Below are 22,955 nucleotides of genomic sequence, written 5' to 3'. Positions count from 1 at the left end.
TGCAACAAAAAGTTTTTCTTCAACAAATGATTGTGAACTGCCCTATAAAAGTATATATCTCTAGGTACGTATATATATATAATTATATATAAAATATTAAATAATAATGATATATTTAATATATACAATTTATTATACAGTCCAGTCATTTTGATACAATTTTTTTACATATGGTGCCACAAAAATATATAATGAAAGGTACATGGTATTGCCATCTACATGTAACTTGTGTTAACGTCAAAAGAGAGCATCCATAATAATTCCCCAAAGTTCATTCATTTTTTTGTGAATTTTTAGCTTTAATATAATTTGAAGATAATCTTCAATTATGTTAGCTCTTTATCATGACTTCGTGTTTTGAAGTAAAAACATGAATTGGCTTTCAAACTAGTACAGTATGTGAATGCTGGCAAACTGAGAAAATTCTGGAGTTATCGGCACTTTCCCAAAGAGAAATCAATTCTTATTTTCACACTTGATGGTTATGCTCATCAACATATGTACACGCATGTGCTGCCTTAGCTAGGACTGACTAAATTCTACAGGAAATTTTGGAATTTTACGCTTTATGACTAGTAATGAGCCAAGTGAAATAATGAATTGTAGTAATCTAGCAATGAAGTGTAAAACATAAACAGGTAAAACTTTAGAGATGTGTAATAAACTGGAGTATCGGTGGAATAGATCTTCAGCACGCACTAAGATAGTACCAGTGATATCTTATAAGCATCTTCATCTCAACTCATGCAACCTCATCAACAGCTTACCGGCAATGTTAAAAATACCTAAACATGTAATGGCATGCAAATCAACGTCATCAGTGTTTAAAAGAACAGGAAAAGCAGGTGAAACTATGAGAACAACTGGAAGTGTGGACAAATTAGCAAAAGTGCAGCATGTTGCTACCATAAGCAGCGCCATGAAGCCAAGCTCAATTCCTGATGCTGATATATTTATTCACACTCTCGGGTTAAAAAAAAAGTAAAATATGTGTTATTACATAGTAGTAATAACCTATCTTATGATATGCATAGAAGTAACACAGGGTTGAGCAGTGCAAGTACAGTTTAGCTACAATATGATAAAATAGCATCAAATAAAAGCTTGACATAGTGAGCTATAACAAAATAAAAAACTAAAATCAAAACATAATCAAATGCATATTTGAAAAAATATGACAAATTGATGAACAATGCTCTAAGAGTACATGGTAAATTTAAATCACAGTATAACTAATAATATACTACACACCACAACCATATTCATTATAACAAAGAGTTTCTGTTGAAATCAGCAAATCATGTCAAATATTGTTGCAAACAAATTATAATAATGTATGTAGCGTGAGAACCAACCATCAGTCAAGATATCATCATCAAGCGTTGCTTTTAATTTAATGGAAGATACATTAGATGAAATCTCAAAATCTTCGCGACAAACTCATGTAACTTATTAAATCTAAGAAAATCAACAAAATTCAAACTAGAAATGAAAGCGGTTTGATGAACACGAAGCCAAAGTCTAACTGACGGGTAGAAGTCCAACAAGCTTTATGATAAAATTCTGTACATCTTTAGACCTCGCGTCACCAGCCTCCAACACTTCCGCGTGATTGGCCGACTTCTCACTTTCATAATCAACTACGCACTCATTCGTTACGAGAGACATTCCAAAGACCTGTATGCCACAGTGGGAGGCAACGACTGTCTCAGGGCATGTAGACATTCCTGCAGCGCAAGTTGATATGTATAACCCAGTGTGACACAATAAAGAGTCAACTTCTACTCAAGACTTTAGCCTACAAACTAGCATCTTCTCCATTCATAATCTGAAGTTTAACCTCTAGACAAGTGTCACCTACTCTGGAGTTATTAGTTACTCTATTCTTTCGCTACAAAGGTTCAAGGTCAACGTCATGTAGTACTTCTTTGAAAACAAAGTTTTATCTGATCATTTAGGGTTTTCATTTTGAAGTTGTAAGAAAGGTTTTTGGTTACGTACCACTACCTTGAATAGACCAATGTACATGTATGGAACAGTTTCGACATCAACCTTTCATAGTATACCAAGTGTTTAAACTACTGGCAAATAATATCATACGTAAAACTAGATGTAAACAGGTTTATTGCAATATGACCAGTCAGTTAAAATACATCAGAGAGTATTGGCAGTGAATAGTTAACAGGTCTGTAGCAAGGATATTATACTTCAGACGTAAGAAATAAACTGTTAAAAAGCTAACAATGTTGAATGGGTCAGCCATGCTCAATAACTCTATAGCACTACATAGTTATGATAGAGTGCATTATATACTAATAATGACACGCTTTCTTGCTTAAGCCTGGTTCCCATATATGTACACCGCAAACACCGGTGGCAGAATCGCAGGGCTATCTGCGGTGAAATAAGAACCTACGCGTCGAGTACCGCCCGTAGTTGCCTCTAGGTGGTCAGCGCAGAAGTTCAACGCTGTTCAACTTTCGCAAGGAGTCGCAGGCGAAACTTTCCTGAAATGCGCTGTACAGTTGAAGGTCAGCGCATTTCGAAACAGCATGGGGAGTGGCCATTTTTATGCAATCATCAGCGATTTAGCTTTAAGTGAACATAAGCCGCCGAGCCTAGCGCCGCAAGTGTTTTGCTGCACGAGCGCGTTTTGCAGCCGATACAAAAACCAGGCTTTTATAAGCTCTAAAAACAACGTCAAACTATTTTGGCTGGCATCTTGCCATCTCGCTCACATTCCAAGTGATCTTAGCCGTATGAATTCAAAAGTATGTGGACATAGAGTCTATATGTGTTCATCATTTTCTGTCCACCAAGCAGTAGTGTAAACAAAAGAGATACAGTGGAACCTCAGTTCTCGAACGCTTCGGTTCTCGACCAATTCAGGTTTCGACCAGAAAAATGGAGATTTGTTCGTCTCAACTCTCGAACATAAATTCGGTTCTCGACCAAACTGGAGCATGCGCATTAGAATTAAACTTTCGGAACAGCTCCGGAAACAGCATGGAAACATTCGTTAACAAAGGAGGAAGCAAGTTACGCTTCATAAATTTTTTACAAAAAGGAAGGAACCATCTCCCGAAAAAATTTGCTGGAGAGACAACTCCTCCAGTCGAGTTACCCTAAATTGTATTAAGAGGATTCTCCTTCAAATAGGTGAAGTAAACGTGCCATTGCTTTTTATATTTTCCTTTTCACGCTATTTTTGATGTAACTGATCTGTTGTATTCTTTGCTGTTTCATTATCGATTATTATTATTAATTATTATTATTATGATTATTATTATTAATTTGTGCAATTTTTGTTATTGTATTTTCACCTTTAATGTTTTCGATGTTTTAAGAGCAAAGCATACGAAATGGTTACTTTTTGTTTCATCATCAAATAGAAAATCTTTTATTAAAAATAAACATGATCTGTATCTACCCGTTTTTATTTATAGTATGTAGTATACAGTCCAGTTTATAGTGTTAAATGTTTAAAAAATACTTTACCGAAGTTGTTTTCTCGGCTTGGAAGGGATTAAAACTTACATACATTAATTCTAATAGGAATAATTGTTTCGGATATCAAACATCTCAGTTTTCGAACGACCTTCTGGAATGGATTATGGTTGTGAACCGAGGTTCCACTGTACCAAATTTTCAGAGTTATTAAAACAGCAACTGTTTACCTAGCACATCAGCTCCCAATTTGAGAAACAGTCCGCACTCGGCTATGCTTTCAAACGAAGGCCCTCCGTTCATACCATAGACACCTTCATGCAGGTACTTCTCTAGCCCTAGCTCAGTGGCTGCCTGTCGGGCCAGTTTTCTGAAGCTTGGTTGATATATAACTGAAGAAGCAGGGAACCTCGGACCGAATCTGTAATGAACAATTTTCCTTTATAGAAACATGAGTCACCTTATGCAATCAGGTATTAGGAGTCGTGTGCTCATAACAGTTATATTGGCAGCTGGTAAGATGCTGGCTTGTCAGTTTATTAAGATATGGCTACTGACAACCTTTCACGCTGTAGTCACACCATCTCTAAAATATAACATCACAGTTATTATGATTATATGATAGATTATTAATACCTTTGCCATTATTTACCATCATTATTATCATCACATTTACGCACATCCTCCAAATAAGACTGAGTGCATTTCTAACTTATCCCTTCTTGTCCAAAACCTTCCTCACTATCCTTACACCTCTAAGAGAAACAGACTTGCATTATTATTACTGTAACAATGTCACTATTTCCTTTACAGGATAACCTTAAATTATTATAATTATATTCCACGACCAAACGAGCGGAGCGAAGTTTGAGAGTTTTTATGATAAATACATGTGCACACAACTTGCGAAAATTATTCATCAACAACGTCGCAAACCCTTGCATCGAAATCTTATCAACAAATTTAACCATTTTTTTGGAGAGTCGTTAAAGTATAATAACGATACAAAACACATATAAACCTATTTAAATATGTTAGTAAGTCTTTGAAAGGTAATATCTTAAAACTAACCCATTACAAACAGATTAATTCGGCCAAAAATCTTTATTAAAACTGGCGAAGCCTTACTTTTATCAAAATTAAGACCGGCAACCGAAACGCCGAGCGACAGAGAATAGAACCATTAAGTCGTGCGCATTTCACGAAAAAATAACGTGCACATTTCACCAGTCTATAGCATTGTCGAATTGCCGAAGGTTTCTGTAATTAACGTAGAAGTACAGAAATCGTTTCTTTTTTGCTAATTTCAAAGTAACTGACATTTTGGAAACTTTTGAGTACTTTGGTATTCTAACTGATGTCCAAAGCAGTGAAAATAAAGGAAATGACGATAATATTTTTTTCTAACGATTCTTATGAGATTATTACAATATTTAATTATGTTTGGATGACTACCGTACCATTTTATCATTACCATTTCTATTGTCACCAAAAGCAGACTGCTCATCCATTCTGAGACTTGTTTTACGGAGAAATGCTAACTTGCAAGCACTATTGTCTAATCCAAAGGATTAAGACTAATCCAGATTAACTGTAAGTTGGCATATTGCTGGTTAACCATTTAATCTTGCTATACGTTTGTATCTAGACTCACAACAAGCAAGCTCAAATATCTAATCTAAACATTATCTAACATCCACCATTGTCCGCTTCACTAGATTTTGTACCGTGCAATAGAGTTGGATCAAAGCAAATAACACAAAACTACTCCAAAACTTCAGATCAAGTTAAAAATTCTCTATGAAAAGAACCAAAAGCGCTTGCATATAAAAGCCTTCAATGTGTTTTTTATCAGTTATATGAAAATTTAACAGATATTGCCTAAGCCATTTGGTCAATACCCCGTAAGATAGAGTTCATTTAAAACACATTACCAAATAATGAGGCTACAATAAAATAGAAGTAGTCACCCGCTACCTTTCATCATTCGTGCCAACCAATGGATTGGATCCAGCTAGTCCAGGCAGGAATATATGATCTTTCAACATCATCAGATCTCCTGTTTTGTAACTTTTGTTGACAGCGCCGGCAGCATTAGTCACGAGCAGCACCTCTACACCTAGCAGCTTCATCACCCTGATTGGTAAAGTCACCTGGAATACAACAAGCAATCCTTTAACTTGCCACTGAGTTAATCAAAGTGCCTAACCGCAGTGATAGGATTCCACATTTCATGTACCATAGGTTTGTCTTGACTGACTAATTAACTCCAGGTAAACAACATTTTGATTCGCATGTTAGCCAAAGTTGTCATGAGGTTTTTATCACAATCTTAACTATAATAAGAGCTATGTCTATCGGTTTAGGTTAGAGGTCAAGGTTAGAGATTGTAGAAAAAGATAGCATCTTACGGGATTCGATCCCACAACACTCTCTACTTCACCCGCTAGGCAAACTACCACCTGCATCAGTCATTCTCAATCCAGGAGTTTAGAAATATTGCGCACATACTTAATCTCTTGGTCTCTGTGCTTTATTGGCACACTGCCGGAGTACTAAACCTGATGATGTTGGTCAGGTGCAAGTATTGGTGTTTTTAGTGTAACGAAGTGCAGTCTTTTATAATAAGAACAAGTAACAGAATAAGATATAATCTACATTTACATGTTACAACATTTTACCTTTAACATTTTTGGTAAATTGTTAGCCTACAGCATAAATACCTTGAAGAAATTGTTTTATAGGCAGTGGAGCATTAAAATTAAACTGCAAGCTAATTACCGTAAAGCCTCTAATTGAACGCCACCTCTATTTGACCGCCACCTCTATTTGACCGCCACTATGAGAAAAGGGTTGAAAAATTGAAAAATGGAGCGCCATGGCATTTAATTAGAGGTTTTACAGTACTTGATAATTCAAGCAGCTTACAACTTATGATATTAACAAAAAAATAATTAAATATTCCCACGACCAAACGAGCGGAGCGAACGTTTGAAAGTTTTTATGATAAATGCACGTGCACACAACTTGCGAAAATTATTCATCAGCAACATCGCAAACCCATTTCGAAATCTCATCAACAAATTTAACCATCGTTTTGTAGAGTCGTTAAAGTATAATAACGATACAAAACACATATAAGCCTATTTAAATATGTTACCAAGTCTTTGTAAATTGTCGACAGTCTTTTAAAACTTACTCATCTGATCGGATTATACATAAATAGACAGATTAATTTGGCCGAAAATCGTTATTAAAACTGGCCAAGCCTTACTTTTATAAAAATTAAGACCAGCAAACGAAATGCCGAGCGACAGAGAATAGAACCATTAAGTCGTGCACATTTCACGAAAAAATAACGTGCACATTTCACCAGTCTATAGCATTGTCGAATTGCCGAAGGTTTCTGTAATTAACGCAGAAGTACAGAAATCGTTTCTTTTTGCCGATTTCAAAGTAACTGACCTTTTGGAAACTTTTGAGTACTTTGGTACTGATGTTCAAAGCAGTGAAAGTAAAGGAAATGATGATGATATTTTTTTCTAACGATTCTTATGAGATTATTACAGTATTTAATTATAAGTTTGGATGACTATTAAAGTGTTATAGTCACACTAACAACATCGATGATGGGTAATATGTTACTGTTATTATTTTTTCTAAATGGTTTTGGTAAATAGAATTTTTAAAAATCTATATAAATATCACAACTTTTTGATATTGTTAGCTATGACATTTTGAAATGTAAACAAAATTGTGCATTGGTTTTCTATTATTACTGTATTACTATATTAATAATATTGGTTATTCTAATAATATCAGTACATTTTACTTCTAATATTGGCCAATATTGCATTTCTTCTATTGCAGTGGGAGAGATATAAACATATAATATTTTCCTTTCATTATTGCTGTTTGTTGTATATAATAACACCCACACCCAGTACATTACAGCTACTATTGCAGTTATCCTATTGCACTGCAGTGCCATTTGACTGCTAATATTGCATTTCTCAACCATCAGTACCATTTCTTTTTTCCAATATCACTTTGGTCGTGGGCTGTATGACAGGGGAATTTCTAGTTATGATACAGGAGTTTGGCCCATACTAATAGAGAAGGTAACCATGTTTCAATCTGCAAGTACACTACTAGCTAATGCATGTAGATACATCCTTAACTTATCCGGAGCTAAAAGAGAGATCATACTGCATTCATATCAGCAGGCCTTATTACCGTGGATGCAGGGTAGCCTTCATACATGTGGAATCTCCCCTTCATGCATACAACAGACTTGCCACCAATATGTCCAAACACCAGCTTCCCAGCATGGCCAGGAACTAAAACCATACAAAAAGATACTACAACGAATGAATTGCGTGTAACTAATCTGTCGGGCTTCAAAAGGCTAGATAGCACACAGTGTGAACATATATAGTGAGATCAGGCTAATGGTCTCGACTCCTCATAGCCTCTATGCACTTAGTGTATTTCATTTGTGAATGTTATCTACAGACCCTTGTAAAGAGCCCTGTCTTTGTTAAAATCTATCTGCATTCAAAACTTATGATATACTAGACAACAGGTAAATTTATGGACAAACCTGTTATTTTTGTGCAAACAAGTGAATAAATCCCTTTTATATTACAGAGCCCACATTCATAGGTCATATTTGTGATCAACACCAGTAAATGGAAGGTTTGACGTTGAAGCACTTACATGTAGAAAAAATCTGAGGTTGAAAAAATCTAGTAATAGAAAATATGGTATTTTCTGGTATGGATATTTGTTATACGGATGTCAACTAGATTGGTTGAGGTACAGAAAGCGTGTTAAGAAACAGCAGAACATCTTTGCCAGCTCCACACTTTACCTCTATGATGTATATGAGCAACTTTAGCCAACACTAATAATAGTGAAGCCATCTCACAGCCACCAACGCATCAATAAACAGCATTTTTTGTCAATTTTTCAAGAAACTAAAACAAAAGAAACTATTATAATCTGTTACTACCAGATGATGTTACATGTAGAAACGGGCAAAATGTTAACATTTGCTAACGAATAGAGAAATGTTTCTAAGTGGCTAATTGACAAAAGTTTCCTGAGGCCAAGCCTTTACTTAAATGTACAAGCGCTCTAGCATCTGAATTTTCCCGCCTACAAACTTTTAACATATAACACCAAAATTTGATCAAAAGTTTCAGTCTATACCTGTAGTAATTCCTAAAATTTTCTATGTATTTTGAAACACCAGTTTGACAGACAAGTTTAAAGAGATTGGTGACAATTAAAATAAAACTAAAAATAATAATAGGTGAATTAGTTTAACCTTGACCTAGTTCAAGTTAGAGTAAGTTACATCGAGTATGTCTAAAACGATCACTTACTCTGAACCTGTGCATCCTCGAGCCTACACTTTTGTATACCTCTCTTTATTTTAAGGCAGCAATAATAACCAACTTATATTGAATATTTCTTAACTATTTTAGCTATTCTACTTGCAATTTATTTTTGTACAAAGTTTGTTACACCTTTAGATAGCTTCATACAACACATTTGTTTTAATGCTATGTGTAATTACTAATTACTAATTAGTATTTATATTTTAAGGAAATATAACAGTTTGAGGCAGTAGAATAAATTAAACAAATTTCAGTGTATTTTTATAAGATTATTGGTGGCTTCAACATACAAAGGTTTTGATATATGAAGCATACCTCAGAATGAACTAAACCTGTACGGAGAAACTTCAATGTAACACAAACAGTATATTTCGTACATGGAACACATTGATGCCAAAGTGTAAATGATGTAATGGCAGCCATAGCAATAAAGCCATTACAGTGCAACCCCGGGTTACGATGTCCCTGTTTTACGTTTTCTTTGCCGTACAACGTAGAACACAATGTTTTTTGTCTCCTCGTTACGGCACCTTTTTCGCCACACAACATCGAAAAAATGTCTTTGAAAATTCCAATTCGGTGATCGGTGTGCTAAATACATCAGAATCACAAAGATGCCGGATATGCTATTTGCCGAAATCCTTCCCACAGTGCCTGAAAAAGATACGATGCCCACTCTCCTTGTCAGTTCAGCATGTTTCGTGTTTCATAAATGCTTGATATTGCATGAGTGAAACGAAAATTAGTAAAAAACAAGCAAGAGTAAAAATTTATTGTGCATTTTAGTGTTTAATATATTTATTATAAACTTTAATTCATTATATGTATATAACTACATATATAACTTTAACTCATTAGCCATGTGTCCTAAGTTTGATAACGACGTTAAAGGAAGAAGAAAATGATTACCTTTGCAACGAAGCAAGAGTTACTAGGTTAACTATAAGTTAACTATATGGTTATTAAGGTTAATATATTATTTTGTTACTAATGTTTAACAAGTAGGCCCTACTAACAGTACGTATATAAAATTTTAATGTTTTTACCAAGGGGGCGTTTTTCATTAAATAATTGCTATAGGTTTCCATTCCACTCTATACGACATTTTTGCCTTACGATGCCAAAACCGGAACGAATTAATGTTCTATGGCGGGTCCACTGTACATAGTTACCCTTTGTTGTGAGCAGACAAATTCTAATTACCCACATATGCACATGACTAAAGTTAGCTTAAAGGTTGACTTGCAACAAAATTCACATTACAGTTATTTGATACGAAAAGATTCACCATGTCTTACTCTGTTGTGCTGTAGGTGCAAAATATGTGGAAACATGATTACAAGCTCTTAAAAGTTCAAAAACAAACAGAAAATCGCAGCAACACGAGACCGCCGTAGTTTGGATTCTCTTTCCAAAACGGCTCAAATATGATGTAGTTGTGAGAGATGGTTTCTGTTTACACCTTCATGCAACCTCATTCGTCGAAATATTTTCACAAATATACTTTACGCAGTCAATAAAACCATGTCTATTGTTCTTACGCGTCTGTTTTATCGTCATCGTAATGCTGTCACTTTTAGCAGTGGTATCTTATAACTTACCGTAAAAATTCGTTTAATTTTTTAGCCTTAGCTTGAAGGAGTACATATCATTGTTTGATAATCATGACGAGCCTGTTGGTCACTTGTGATAATCGAAAAGTGCTGCAAAAATTATTTGCGAAGTATTGGGTCACATGATCAGATTACGACTTGCCGATCAGACCAAACCGAAACAAAACTGTAAAGTAGTGAGCATCTATATTTGATACGGGGTCTTCGGTAAAACCTGAAGTGTTTGTCATAAACTAGTGCTACGATAAGTTTTATATTGAGCTTTTTATTGGCCTTTCAATTCACGTGAGAACATCACGTGACAAGACAATCACCAAATTTCATGACTACGTCTTCGAAATAAAGAGATTCCAATCTACGGCGGCTTTTCGTTTTTGAGCTTTTAAGAACTTGTAATCACATTTCCACATATTTGGCACCTACAACACAACAGAGTAAGACATGGTGAATCTTTTGATACCAAATAACTGTAATGTGAATTTTATTGCAAGTGAACCTTTAAAATGAAGAGATGCAAGGCCCTCACCTGTGCTTACTGGAAAATTGGGAATATCTTCATAATCAAAGCTGTTGGCATTCTCCAGTGTGTCTGCGAGGCTGCCCAGTCCCGTACCACAAACAATTCCTATCTTCCATTTGCCTGGGGCTTTTTCTAGCAAATATTCAGCTATCTTTTCTACTTCAGCGTAAGTGTAGTGGCCTGTGTGTGACCTGTAGCCAACCACCATATTCATACCAGTTATAACATCCTGATCTTATTATCATGACAGGTAAGTAGGCGGCCACCATATGCCGTTTGTGTCAACTAAAGCACAGCTCTGTGCATACCTAGTAGGTATTACTCCTACTAGTTAGAATTCAAGTGAAGAAATTTAGTTATCAGAAGAGATGTTACACAGAAGGATCTAGTCAGTCAAACAAGAGAAATCAGTCAGTCCTACAGGAGGAACCAGCTAGCCCTACAGGAGGAACTAGCCAGTCCTACAGGAAGAACTAGCTAGCCTTGCAGTGGTTTTTGTACTTTCCATTTATTGACAATGAGTGGACTGCAATTATCTAAACAATAAGAAAGCTGGTATGATGAGGAGGGATAGGGCCTACAGCCATGGCAAAACTACAGCCATGGCAAAACTACAGCCATGGCAAAGTGATTAAACAGAACCTTGATAATTGGCGGTGTAGGAACATACATGTGGTGGTATGAATACACAGGAGTCAAGTATACACAGGAGTCAAGTATGGAAATAGTCTACAATGCATAAGCCAGATTAATAAGTAAAATCAGATTTAACTACCAACCTCCCTATGCTTCACTCAGAGTTTATTAATAATGCTGTTAGTTTTCAAATTATGAAAGTCATTACAGCTGGTCAGGGTGAAATTTACTTCTTCCCCATTGGATTATACGAAATTTGGGACCAATGTAGCACAGTATGGTGCCACAGAGCATCTATACAACCAAGCAGAGAGGTGATGATTTGTAGCCTGCTAGGCATCGCAGGTAAATGAAAGCATTGGCGGCCTCATGTGCAATCAAGTGTAATGACATGATAGCGTGGCATGTTCGTGGCATGTTTGGAGCAAGTTCAGTCAAAAGAAAGGAAAGTATGCACTGACTCGTGTCTTTACATTTATTGGTAAAAAGGAATTGAAGTACACGAGATAAAATCATCAACATCACGTTCCGGTGGCTTGTCATATGCTAACTACATGGACCCAACGATAAGCTATTTACTTAGATATTAGCCAGACATTCTCACCAAATGGAAGGCTCACTCCTAGCTAAATTTACAACAATAATAAGGCTAAGCACTTTGTTTAATTGGTTAGTAGAACAATAAATTTACAAATTTTATTTCTTTGCTAGCAAGTGACACTCCTGTTCATCAGCTGGCAGAGGTCAGAGGTCAATCAAGGCAGGCAACTGCAGCTCTTAACATACAGACAAAGTATATAACGCCTGATACAGGAGCTATGATTACTAGTTATAAGTCTGTAACTAGTAATCATAACTGGCACTCATTCCAAACGCATCTAACACCAGCATATGAGCTCTGTACCACAAATTCACCGGTCAGTTTCCAAAGAAGTGTGTTCGCCTATTTGTTTCCTGTTGCCAAAATGTGGCTTATTCAATGAACATCGATACTTCCACCTGGTTCGTGTATGTCTCATACACGAACTAGGTGGAAGTATCGATTACTCTCTCTTACAAATACTGAAAAGATCTTTATTAACTTTCAGAGGCGATGTTCCTAGTGAAACCTAGAAGAAACCGAGAAAAGTGAGAATTTTAATCTATCATAGGTTTATTTGCTTTCCAGCAAGCTAATGCAGATCAAGCGAGTAGGAACCTTGTTACCTCGGTTTCACTGGTTGATTTTCCTAGGCATTATGATGCACGAGGGTATTTATTGCGCAACTCCATATTTATGTCTTTGCATGTTACATAGATGAATAATAATAATCTAGGTGAAGCTCTTGCTTTCTAACTACTTGTAGCAAACATTATTGTAACCGTGGTTCCCTTCACCTTAGCTCGGGGACCACAACAAACTCTGCATACTGAATGACAGGTCAAATGTTTTTGACTGCTTAATTAAATTAATTGCACTTATAAAATATGTTCATAACTGTCATGAATATTACAAGAAGCTTCTTAGATCAAAATATGATGATGAAGAACGATTAGGAAATTTTCTGGCAACTATGAACATTCTAACCTAGATTTCGAACAATAGCTGCTGATTCATGAAAAATGTTCATAGCTATATGTTTATAACTATGTGTTTATAACTATACTACCAAAAAAGAGCATTGATTATTTTGTCATTCAGTCATGCCTCGGCTTTTAAATGTTTCTGATCTGAATAGTGTGTTTCCGAACCCTCTTCACTTGTCCAGTGTGACACTTCCTCGAGGAAAATTGGTAAAGATAAAAAATACAAAATTAATGTTTATGCCTGCTTTCATGACAGGTATATTTTAAGACGCACAGTCTATTGCTACAGTCTATTGCTACAGTCTATTTCTACAGTCTATTTCTACAGTCTATTGCTACAGTCTATTTCTACAGTTTATTGCTACAGTCTATTGCTACAGTCTATTGCTACAGTCTATTTCTACAGTCTATTGCTACAGTCCATTGCTACAGTCTATTTCTACAGTCTATTTCTACAGTCTATTACTACAGTCTATTGCTACAGTCTATTACTACAGTCTATTTCTACAGTCTATTGCTACAGTCCATTGCTACAGTCTATTACTACAGTCTATTTCTACAGTCTATTGCTACAGTCCATTGCTACAGTCTATTTCTACAGTCTATTTCTACAGTCTATTACTACAGTCTATTGCTACAGTCTATTACTACAGTCTATTTCTACAGTCTATTGCTACAGTCCATTGCTACAGTCTATTACTACAGTCTATTTCTACAGTCTATTGCTACAGTCTATTACTACAGTCTATTTCTACAACTTTTTATTTATAGTTTACAGTACACAAGACTCTGGGGGAAGGAGGCTGGGGTACGAGTTGCTACAGATACAGTACATTTACCAACCTTGTCTAGTCTAGTAATAGATTGATTATGAAACAATCACTGTATTTTATATATTACCTGCTCTCTTATTACATGTGTCCAGTAGACACATGTAATAAGAAACTGTAGACACTGTCTACAGTTTATGGTGAGAAATAGTAAAAAGGTGTTGTAAAAAAGTTGATTGTTAAACTTGAAACGAATGAAATATATGTGCATTAATGATAATGGAACAAACTGTTCAGATTTCAAAGCAATTGCTTTTGTAACGGCCTTTTGGAATGAATTATGGTCGAAACCGAGGTTTGACTGCAGCTTCTTTTGAGTGTTAATTTTCCAGCTGCCTCAAAGAAACAAAAGCTTCCTGTCTTTTAAACATTCTAATTTAACTTTTCAAATATTTTTTCAAGAGTGGTATCTAAGACAACAGCAGACTGAGGTTCTCAATATAGATGCCGAGAGTTGAGAAATTAATCATTACATCTCTAAATACAGATTAGGAGTAAATGTAGAGTTCCATGACTGCAGCGATGGATGACGTCTGTGCAATTGTTAACCAAATACCTAGCACTGTAAAGGAAACTAACTACAATAGCTTTAGATAAAAACAAGTACCCTAAAACTGCTAATCGATTGCCATGGCGCTCCATTTTTCAACCCTTTCTCTATAGCGGCAGTCAAATATAGGTGGCATTCAAATAGAAGCCGATGTTAAATTAAAGGCTTCACGGTAGTTTTGTCAACTGTTAAGAATCCAACCCATCTAGTTATCATGTCCCACAGGATAACGACAATCAAAAAAACTTTAAAGACAAAAAGTGCTTTGTCAGATTGAAAGTTTTTTGTTTATTTATTTTATATTTTCATTTACATTTTCATTATTAAACTGGTGTCAACTCCAATAACTGCTTCTTAAGCTAGTAGACATAAAACCTGGGTATTTCTTACATGTATTGGCTTAATATTGCAACTTCCAAACCATTCTTTTCTATTGTATGTTCTGTGTATGTATATATGTTCTTGAATATGTTCTGTTTGGTTTGATACTTAAACTATTTATGCATAGCTCAAATATAGAAAAAAAATATATTGCCTAATACTAGACAGCGTGGGTGTCCAAAAACAAACTACAGTGCAGTTTGTCTCAAGTTATGCATGCATGACATCATCCCTTCATGCATAAGACAAACAGAGAAAAAAATATCCTTAAAATGGAGAACTACTGGTTAAACTTGCAACAGTATGTAGGATTAGACTTGAACATATTTCAACCACTTTCTATACCTAGAGGTTGATACTACCTCGTCAGTGAAACCAATTATGCAAAACCAAAAGGGGGTTTATATCATTGGTGAAACATCGCTGAAGTCAGGGTGTAACTAATTCGAGCTGTTTTAAATTAGTTTTGCTTCACATTTTTTCCACTGTTATTATAGGCTTAGCCAGTTTTTATTACAAATACAGCCTACAAATCCAATAATGAAGGCTTGGTCATAAAATAGGATAACCTAACATATAATCTATGGCTTTAGTAGATATTCCCTAATTTTACTGTTTTTTAATTAAAAATCAAAATTCAAACCTCATTTTAAGATTGGACTAAATTCACATCAGTAAAATTAAAGAATAATTTATAAATCATGAACTAAATCAACCAGTATTGTATTATTGTTGGTTAAAGACTTCTATGGAATTCCCAAGGTTAGAAACAAATGTTACCAAGCAACAACAATCCTATCACAATTTTCACAGCAGTAATGATCTGAAGACAAAAGGCACACGAGAATAACTGGTAACAGCCAAGGCTAAAACGTTCTTGCAAGACCTCATACCTGGCTAGCCATTTTAAGATGGCACACCGAACTGACGATTAACCGAATGAACTGAATCATGACGATTAACCGAATGATGACACACTAGCCTACAAAGCACCTACAGATAACTAACTACTAATAATACACCAAGAATAATTACAACATTTACTGTAAAAAAAACAGTCATCTAATATAAAAGTTAATGACTACAAAAATCTTATCGGTCTCTTCACCGGTATGGATTTTTATATCACGACGCACCTTCCCACACTTTACAATTCCGATACGCCTATGTACGAGGTGTTAGGATCAAACCAAATCAACCGAAATAACTCACAGTTCAGACGATTTGTTTTTTAGATCAGAATATGCAGAAAAGAAACAAATCGAAAAACAGAGCAAAACAAAAAATAAAGTGCGCTAAATAATTTCTTCAGCATGCCGGTCATGTCTCTTTGCAGTCAGGTCATTTCGCTTCCGTTTACTATCTTTGCTACACACGTGATGCTGTTTACACACATAATTGTACAATTTCCATATGCTACCTACGACTTTGCGTATCAGTTGTTTTGTTCTTCAGGAAATGTTCAATGTTAAACTACCGCTAACGGTCGTAGCAACAAGTAATCACTCCCAGTTTTGAAGCATTTCCGCTTAATTATGAACCCATAAACAAAAATATATGCATTTTGCAATGGTTATTTGCAAAACAGTAAATAGAAACTTAAAAGATAATAATAAACCTTAATACGTACATTTTTTCATAGACTCTATGTGGGCGTGATCGTTTTTAGATATTTATGTTCCGCAACCCGGACTTAAATTTTTACTGGCTGAGCATTATGGACGTTAAAGCAATTGACGATTCGCCCTGGCTCACTAAATCCGATACGGTATGTTCCGTACTCAGAAATAATGTACTGCACATTTGGCCACATGTACGCTTTACGTGGGCTCATGTTTTTCAATAAATAATAGGATGTTATAAATAAAATCATAAGGGTCTATGCTTTTTATTTTACATTGCTCAATTTACATACTTGCAAAGGCCATATTCCTCGTTCATATTGCACAATATACTCATCAAGGCCTATGTCTTTTACAATAATAACATAAATACATGTATAATATTCATGAAAGCTTATCTTTCTCAATCATATCGAAAATATATTGATGCAATATTGTATAAATATTTTATGTACTGCTTCTTGGACAATTTAACCCAGAGCGGTGAACTAGAGGCAATATCCAGAAGAACATGACTCTGGGCCTTTAAGCAAGTGCTACCTTCGACATTATTGATTATACTGGCTGCAAATTAGTCAGCAGTTTATCTCTAGTTGTTTTTATTAGTACACAACTTTCTGGTTATAACACAAGGGTAAGTATCAACAAATCAATTTGCTAGCTTAACCGGGTCATAATTGGTGTGTTTCCTTAAAACAATGCACTGTGGGTAAAACAGCCAGAGGGCACAAGTTTGTAAAAAAAGATAAATGTCTACAACTGCTGACACTCAAGAGACTCTGAGGTAGAACTTTTAGCGAGACTTTAGCAGAGAAGGTGAAAACTGTGGCCGTCATGTACTTACTTGACTTATTTTACTGGAGTAGATGAACTTTTATTATAAAATATCTTTTTTGTTAGCTGTATAGGTGAAATAATATTCAATTTTGTACCATTGCTTACAAAACAACAACTGTTTTCAAATCTTTGCGTTTTTGTCCGAAATTGCTACTTGCAGGTTACTATCAACGTGTAATGTATATACGACAGTCTGCATGAAAGTGCATGACTTTTATACATACTAGTATCTTAGCAGTCCGGTGCCCCATGAGAGATCATCATGTGTAATAGCTATCTGTACGATTATTCTGCAATGCAGCCATGTGGTCAAGTGGCCCGGTTGGTATTGTGTATAACTGTCAAGCTGAATATCAAAGGGCCATTCCGGTTCAAGGCATTATTTATCCTCACTGCTAGGCATGGCTTCAGACAGACAGGCAGACAGGCTTGGCTTTTATTGTTGTAAATATATAGATGATAGAAGACATCAAAGGTCACTGAAGAATAAGGTTGATCGTCATTACGACGCCTGGAAAATGGAATTCTCAAATAATTATACAAAATAGACAGCGTATCTATATATAAATTTCTCAAAGTTTGTGTGTGTATATATGTGTATGCGTGTCCAGCTATAGGTATTAAAATCTTGGAATAACGAATCTGTATCGCAGAAGATTTGATCTTCGACCTTCCGGTTCACCAGCCAGCCTTACCAACTCAGCCACATAAGCTTGATCCATTCACTTGGCAATATATGTCGCTATATGGGAGCAAATACGCAATGGCTTTGCGTACTATGCAGGGTGATTGTGTAACCTCAGAGAGAGGGTACCTCGTAATAGTAGGTTTACTTAAATTATGCATTGGCAATGTGCCAGGCTAATAGCAAGTGGCATGCAACTCTCATCACCTTTCATTGTTTATAAGCTGATTTTTAATACCCATGCAATGCCGGGTAGCACAGCTAATATATGTATATTACGTATACTGTACAGTCATACTTCAACTTATGAGCATAATGCGTTCTGAGACTGAGCTCGTACGTCAATTTACACGCATGTTAGTGCAATTTATTTATATATAGAACAATTGAATATATATTGATTGGTTTCCATAGTCTAAAAAACACAAACAAAAACACTTAAAACAAGATATTGTAACAGAACAAACATGTTGGTAATTGTCATAACTTACCACATGCTTTAAAAAAACAACAAATAATGCAAGAAAATGTGATTAATTAAAATGTAAAATTAATTACATACAATAGCAGCTAACGGTAACATTTGCTGAAGAGGGAGAGAAAAGTTATTCTTCATTACAACATTTAACTTTGATAAATTTGGACTCTGATGCACAAACGTGAAAGCAAACTTCTATTTTAAACTCAACGTAATTAAAATTTCTTTGGCGTTCATAGTTTTACATTTCTTATCCCAGTTTAGCTAATTTTTTCTTTGTTTCGCTATCACGATCAGCCGGTCGTTTTAAAAGAAACCTATGAAAGGACGTTTGCCTGTTGCCCTTTCAATATGTGGCCAAAAGGACGAACGCAGGTGTCGTCAAAAAGGGCGAATGCACGACCACTAACCAACTTGTCAGAATGTCTATGTTTATAGTCTTGATAAATAGCGTCGGCCTTTTTACATAGTATTGTTTCAGTTACGCTGTCGCCGGCAAATTGTGTGTCTTTTATCCAAAAGTCTGAGCAGTCTCTCCATCTCGTCGTAAAGATCGCTATGCCGTTTGAAAACTATGGTTAGTCCTTTTGCAGGCTTAATAGCCTTAATTTTATCCTTCTGTTTAATAATTGTCATATTGTGAATGTATTTCATATTGGCGAGCCAGCTCAATCACGTGTATACCTTTATCATATTTTAAATAATCTCGCGTTTAATATCAATCATTATCATTCGCTTTTTCTTTGCATTATCCATCATTGTACCGGTTAACTTTTGGTCTACGAACAGTACTTTCAATTCACACAATTCTGCAATCAAAGACGTGTACAAAAACACGAGGCCAAAGTATAATCTGAGCAGTTGAAAAATACAGAGTGATGTTGTTCTCATAAAACACCTCCGGCATACTTGGCAACTGACTCACGTGCTCGTTTGTCAAACATGGCTCGTATGTTAGTGCTAAAACTTGTTTAAAAGCTGGCTCGTATCTCAAGTTTCTCATACGTTGGGACACTCATAAGTTGAAGTATGACTGTATATGTATATATATATCATTGTGAGGAATAAATTTACACAAGTTCCTGGAATAAAAAAGATAAGATTAAAGAACTACCTATATTCTCAATATCATTAAATGAAAAGCATAATGTTATACATACAGTAATTATATATGTTTAATACTAGCCAAATACCCGGCGTTGCACGGGTGTTAAAAACAATGTAATGCAGTTGCCTGCCATTTGCCTGGCACATCGCCAATGACTTATTTGAGTACACTTACTATTAAGAGCCATGAGAGTAAGTTTTAGTGTTTTGCAGAATCCAAAGTGCTATGCGTATTTTAGCCAACATAATGAGTCATATCGCCTTATAAATCATTGCATCTCGCTTAGCTCAATTGGTAAGGATATCGCCTAGTAAATGGGAGGTTGCGGGAACAAACCCGAACTGAATCCTTTATTCATAGATTGTAATAGCTATATCTAGACACACCGAGCAATAGACTTTAAGATTTGTATACGTATAAAGATTGTGAAATGATTAACATAGGTCTTCATGAATGTGTTGTAAATCATGGAAGAGAAATGTAGGCTTTCATGACATTATTGTACATAATGAAGGGAATAACATAGATGTCTATGGATGCATATCTTCACAATGCTTTAAAATTATACATGTAGCTCTGTATCAGATTGTTTGTTTAGTATGCATGATTATTTTTGTGTAATATTGTTATACGGTATGTGTTTTTAAAAGAATCATGTAATACACCATTCTTGTCCAAAGTCAAGAATGGTAGACTTTGAATACCATTCTTGACTTTCACACGATATATCGGTGTTAAATTTGGTTGGTCAGCTTGTTCTATCTTTTAGTATGTTCAGTTTGTGTACTTCTTCTCAATATGCACAATGGATATATATATATAATATATATATAATATATATATTATATATATAATATATATATATATTATATATTATATTATATAGTATTATTATATATTATATTATATATTATATTGACATAACCAACAGACAGATATACAACATACAGACGGACTTTGAGAAATATATATATTATATATATATATTTCTCAAAGTCCGTCTGTATGTTGTATATCTGTCGGTTGGTTTTCCTGCTATAGCTATTATTAGAACAGCTGAGCTGGACAACAATGCAGACCCAAAGACATGGCTTACAGTCATTGGAAGCTTAACCTTATTAACTAGCTTAGTGGACTTTTCCATTGGCAATATGCCAGGCTACTAGCTTGAAAGGTACAGTTGTTTGACAAAGTTTTAAAACCTTTACAGTTGATTCTATTTTTCTCTTAATTTATTTCAACTACACGACACACTTCTCTCATGATATGTAGTTTGAAAGTTAGAATGGCCAACGTTGTTATATGTTAAATACAAATCAATTTTCTGTCCAAAGACTCTTCTATTACACGGGCAACGCCGGGTGGCACAGCTAGTATATATATATATATATATATATACTGTATATATATATATGATTTGTATTTAACGTATAACAACATTTGCCATTCTAACTTTCAAACTACATATCATGAGAGAAGTGTGTCGTGTAGTTGAAATAAATTAAGAGAAAAATAAAAACAACTGTAAAGGTCTTAAAACTTTGTCCAGCAACTGTACCTTTCAAGCTAGTAGCCTGGCATATTGCCAATGGAAAACTCCACTAAGCTAGTTAATAAGGTTAGGCTTCCAATGACTGTAAGCCATGTTTTTGAGTCTGCATTGTTGTCCAGCTCAGCTGTTCTAATAATAGCTATAGCCGGAAAACCAACAGACAGATATACGACGTACAAACGGACTTTGAGAAATATATATATAGATGTGTATATAATATATACAACACAAACAACAATAAAGATCAGTATTGGTATGCTAGTGAAAGTGCTGAGCTTTGATTAATACCAATGTTTAATAGTAACATACATATTTTTATTTCTGCAAGTTCATCACCTATATATAAGCTAACAAAATAATATAACAATTGTAACTGTTATAAGTTTAAGTTTTAAAGTGTGTTCAGTTTGGATGACAGAACAGCAAGTGATTATATTTTATTAAAGAAATAGTGCATAAAAAAGCTGTCAGAGAAACCAAGGACTCAGCAAAAGCAAAAGAAAAAGCTAACAAGCATCACAAAGCTTTTGCTAGCATTTTCAAGCAACGACATGGCTAATAAAACTATAACAGTAATAGTGACACAAAGTTGAAAATAGCTAATGAATGTTACGCCCTTATATGCCTAGCTGTCCATGCTTTGAAATCCAACTCTTTGCAAACCTGCCAGAATTAGAAAAAAGAAAATAGCCGACTGGAATTTGTTGCCTTTTATAGATGTTAGTGCAGTGTATGGTATGTTTAAGCAATGATATACAGCCCCCATGTGGGGGCTGTATATCATTGGTTTAATTAAGTATTTTGATCATAATACAAGTAGGCCTATATTTAATGTTGCAGAGTATATCATCGAATCATAATCAGGTTGTGGGTACATCAGCGGTTAGATAGGAGATGTCACTTAGATGTAGTTTGTCTTCCCAGCTGTATAGCATACACCTTCTGCATACACCTTCTGAGGCAAAGGTTGCCAAAGGTTGAAGTGTGGTCACCTATAACCTTTCTTTGCTGGTATCCCGTGATTGGTACAGGATGTGCAGCAAATGAGTCACTCTTGCTAAATGATTGCATCTATCTCTGCTTTCTATTGTTCATATGTTTTGAATACATTTTGTGTCAGACAAAAATCTTCTGCCTACGGCTATCAAACTACGGGCACTGCGGCTCTTTTTTAGTTACAGTATATGTACATGTAGAATGTATTTTTAGCGAACATTCGTCGCATTTGTTCAATTACCGGCCCTGTATGTATAATGGAGCGAGTTGTATTATTTTCGAGGCGTGCTCTTGTAGCGACGATTGCAAATTAACACGTCGATATGCACTTACTTAGTTGTTTTTGGAATTGTCCCTCCTTTAGAACGAGAGTGGATTTCTATAGGATAAGGTGTTCGGCATATAGCCTGTCACCAAATCTTCGCCACACGTTTTTATACTTTCTTGAAGGGAACAAGAAACTCGTTATACTAGTAACTAGTCTATCGGTCGTATCAGAGCCATCGAGTGTACACTCGATGGCTCTGGGTCGTATAAATAATGTTAGGGCGATTGTACATTGCCCCGATAGGACCAAATATATGAAAATGGAACGCAGGGTTTGGGAATTTACGACGAGGGCAAGGTCGATGCAACCCAAAAGTGATTTATCGCGATTATCATTGGTTGACGAGTACGGTAACTAAAACATGGCGCTGTTGTACAGTGAAGTATCGCGTTTCCAATAAG

General features: G+C 35.3%; 1 protein-coding gene across 1 annotated transcript; it reads right to left on the bottom strand.

Moving 5' to 3' along the window:
- Positions 1-931: 931 nt before the first annotated feature.
- LOC137394953 (purine nucleoside phosphorylase-like) lies at positions 932-16,678 on the bottom strand. The gene is made up of 6 exons (XM_068081730.1): positions 16,579-16,678; positions 10,992-11,176; positions 7,684-7,787; positions 5,425-5,600; positions 3,678-3,868; positions 932-1,727 (listed from the first exon to the last, which is right to left on the bottom strand). Coding segments are annotated over exons 1-6 (864 nt in total). The 5' UTR covers positions 16,581-16,678; the 3' UTR covers positions 932-1,521.
- Positions 16,679-22,955: the final 6,277 nt, after the last annotated feature.

This window comes from Watersipora subatra, chromosome 4 (assembly GCF_963576615.1).
Source record: "Watersipora subatra chromosome 4, tzWatSuba1.1, whole genome shotgun sequence".
NCBI classification, from domain to species: Eukaryota; Metazoa; Bryozoa; class Gymnolaemata; order Cheilostomatida; family Watersiporidae; genus Watersipora; species Watersipora subatra.
The sequence above is the reverse complement of the archived record's forward strand: the minus strand, read 5'-3'. Positions and strand labels throughout refer to the sequence as shown.

Bases quoted from the DNA above. Each gene is read 5' to 3' on its own strand.
- LOC137394953 (XM_068081730.1), bottom strand. The intron at 7,788-10,991 runs GTGAGGGCCTTG...GTATGGTTTTAG, and splicing joins CAATTTTCCAGTAAGCACAG to TTCCTGGCCATGCTGGGAAG. The intron at 5,601-7,683 runs GTAATAAGGCCT...GTTGTATTCCAG, and splicing joins AAGGCTACCCTGCATCCACG to GTGACTTTACCAATCAGGGT.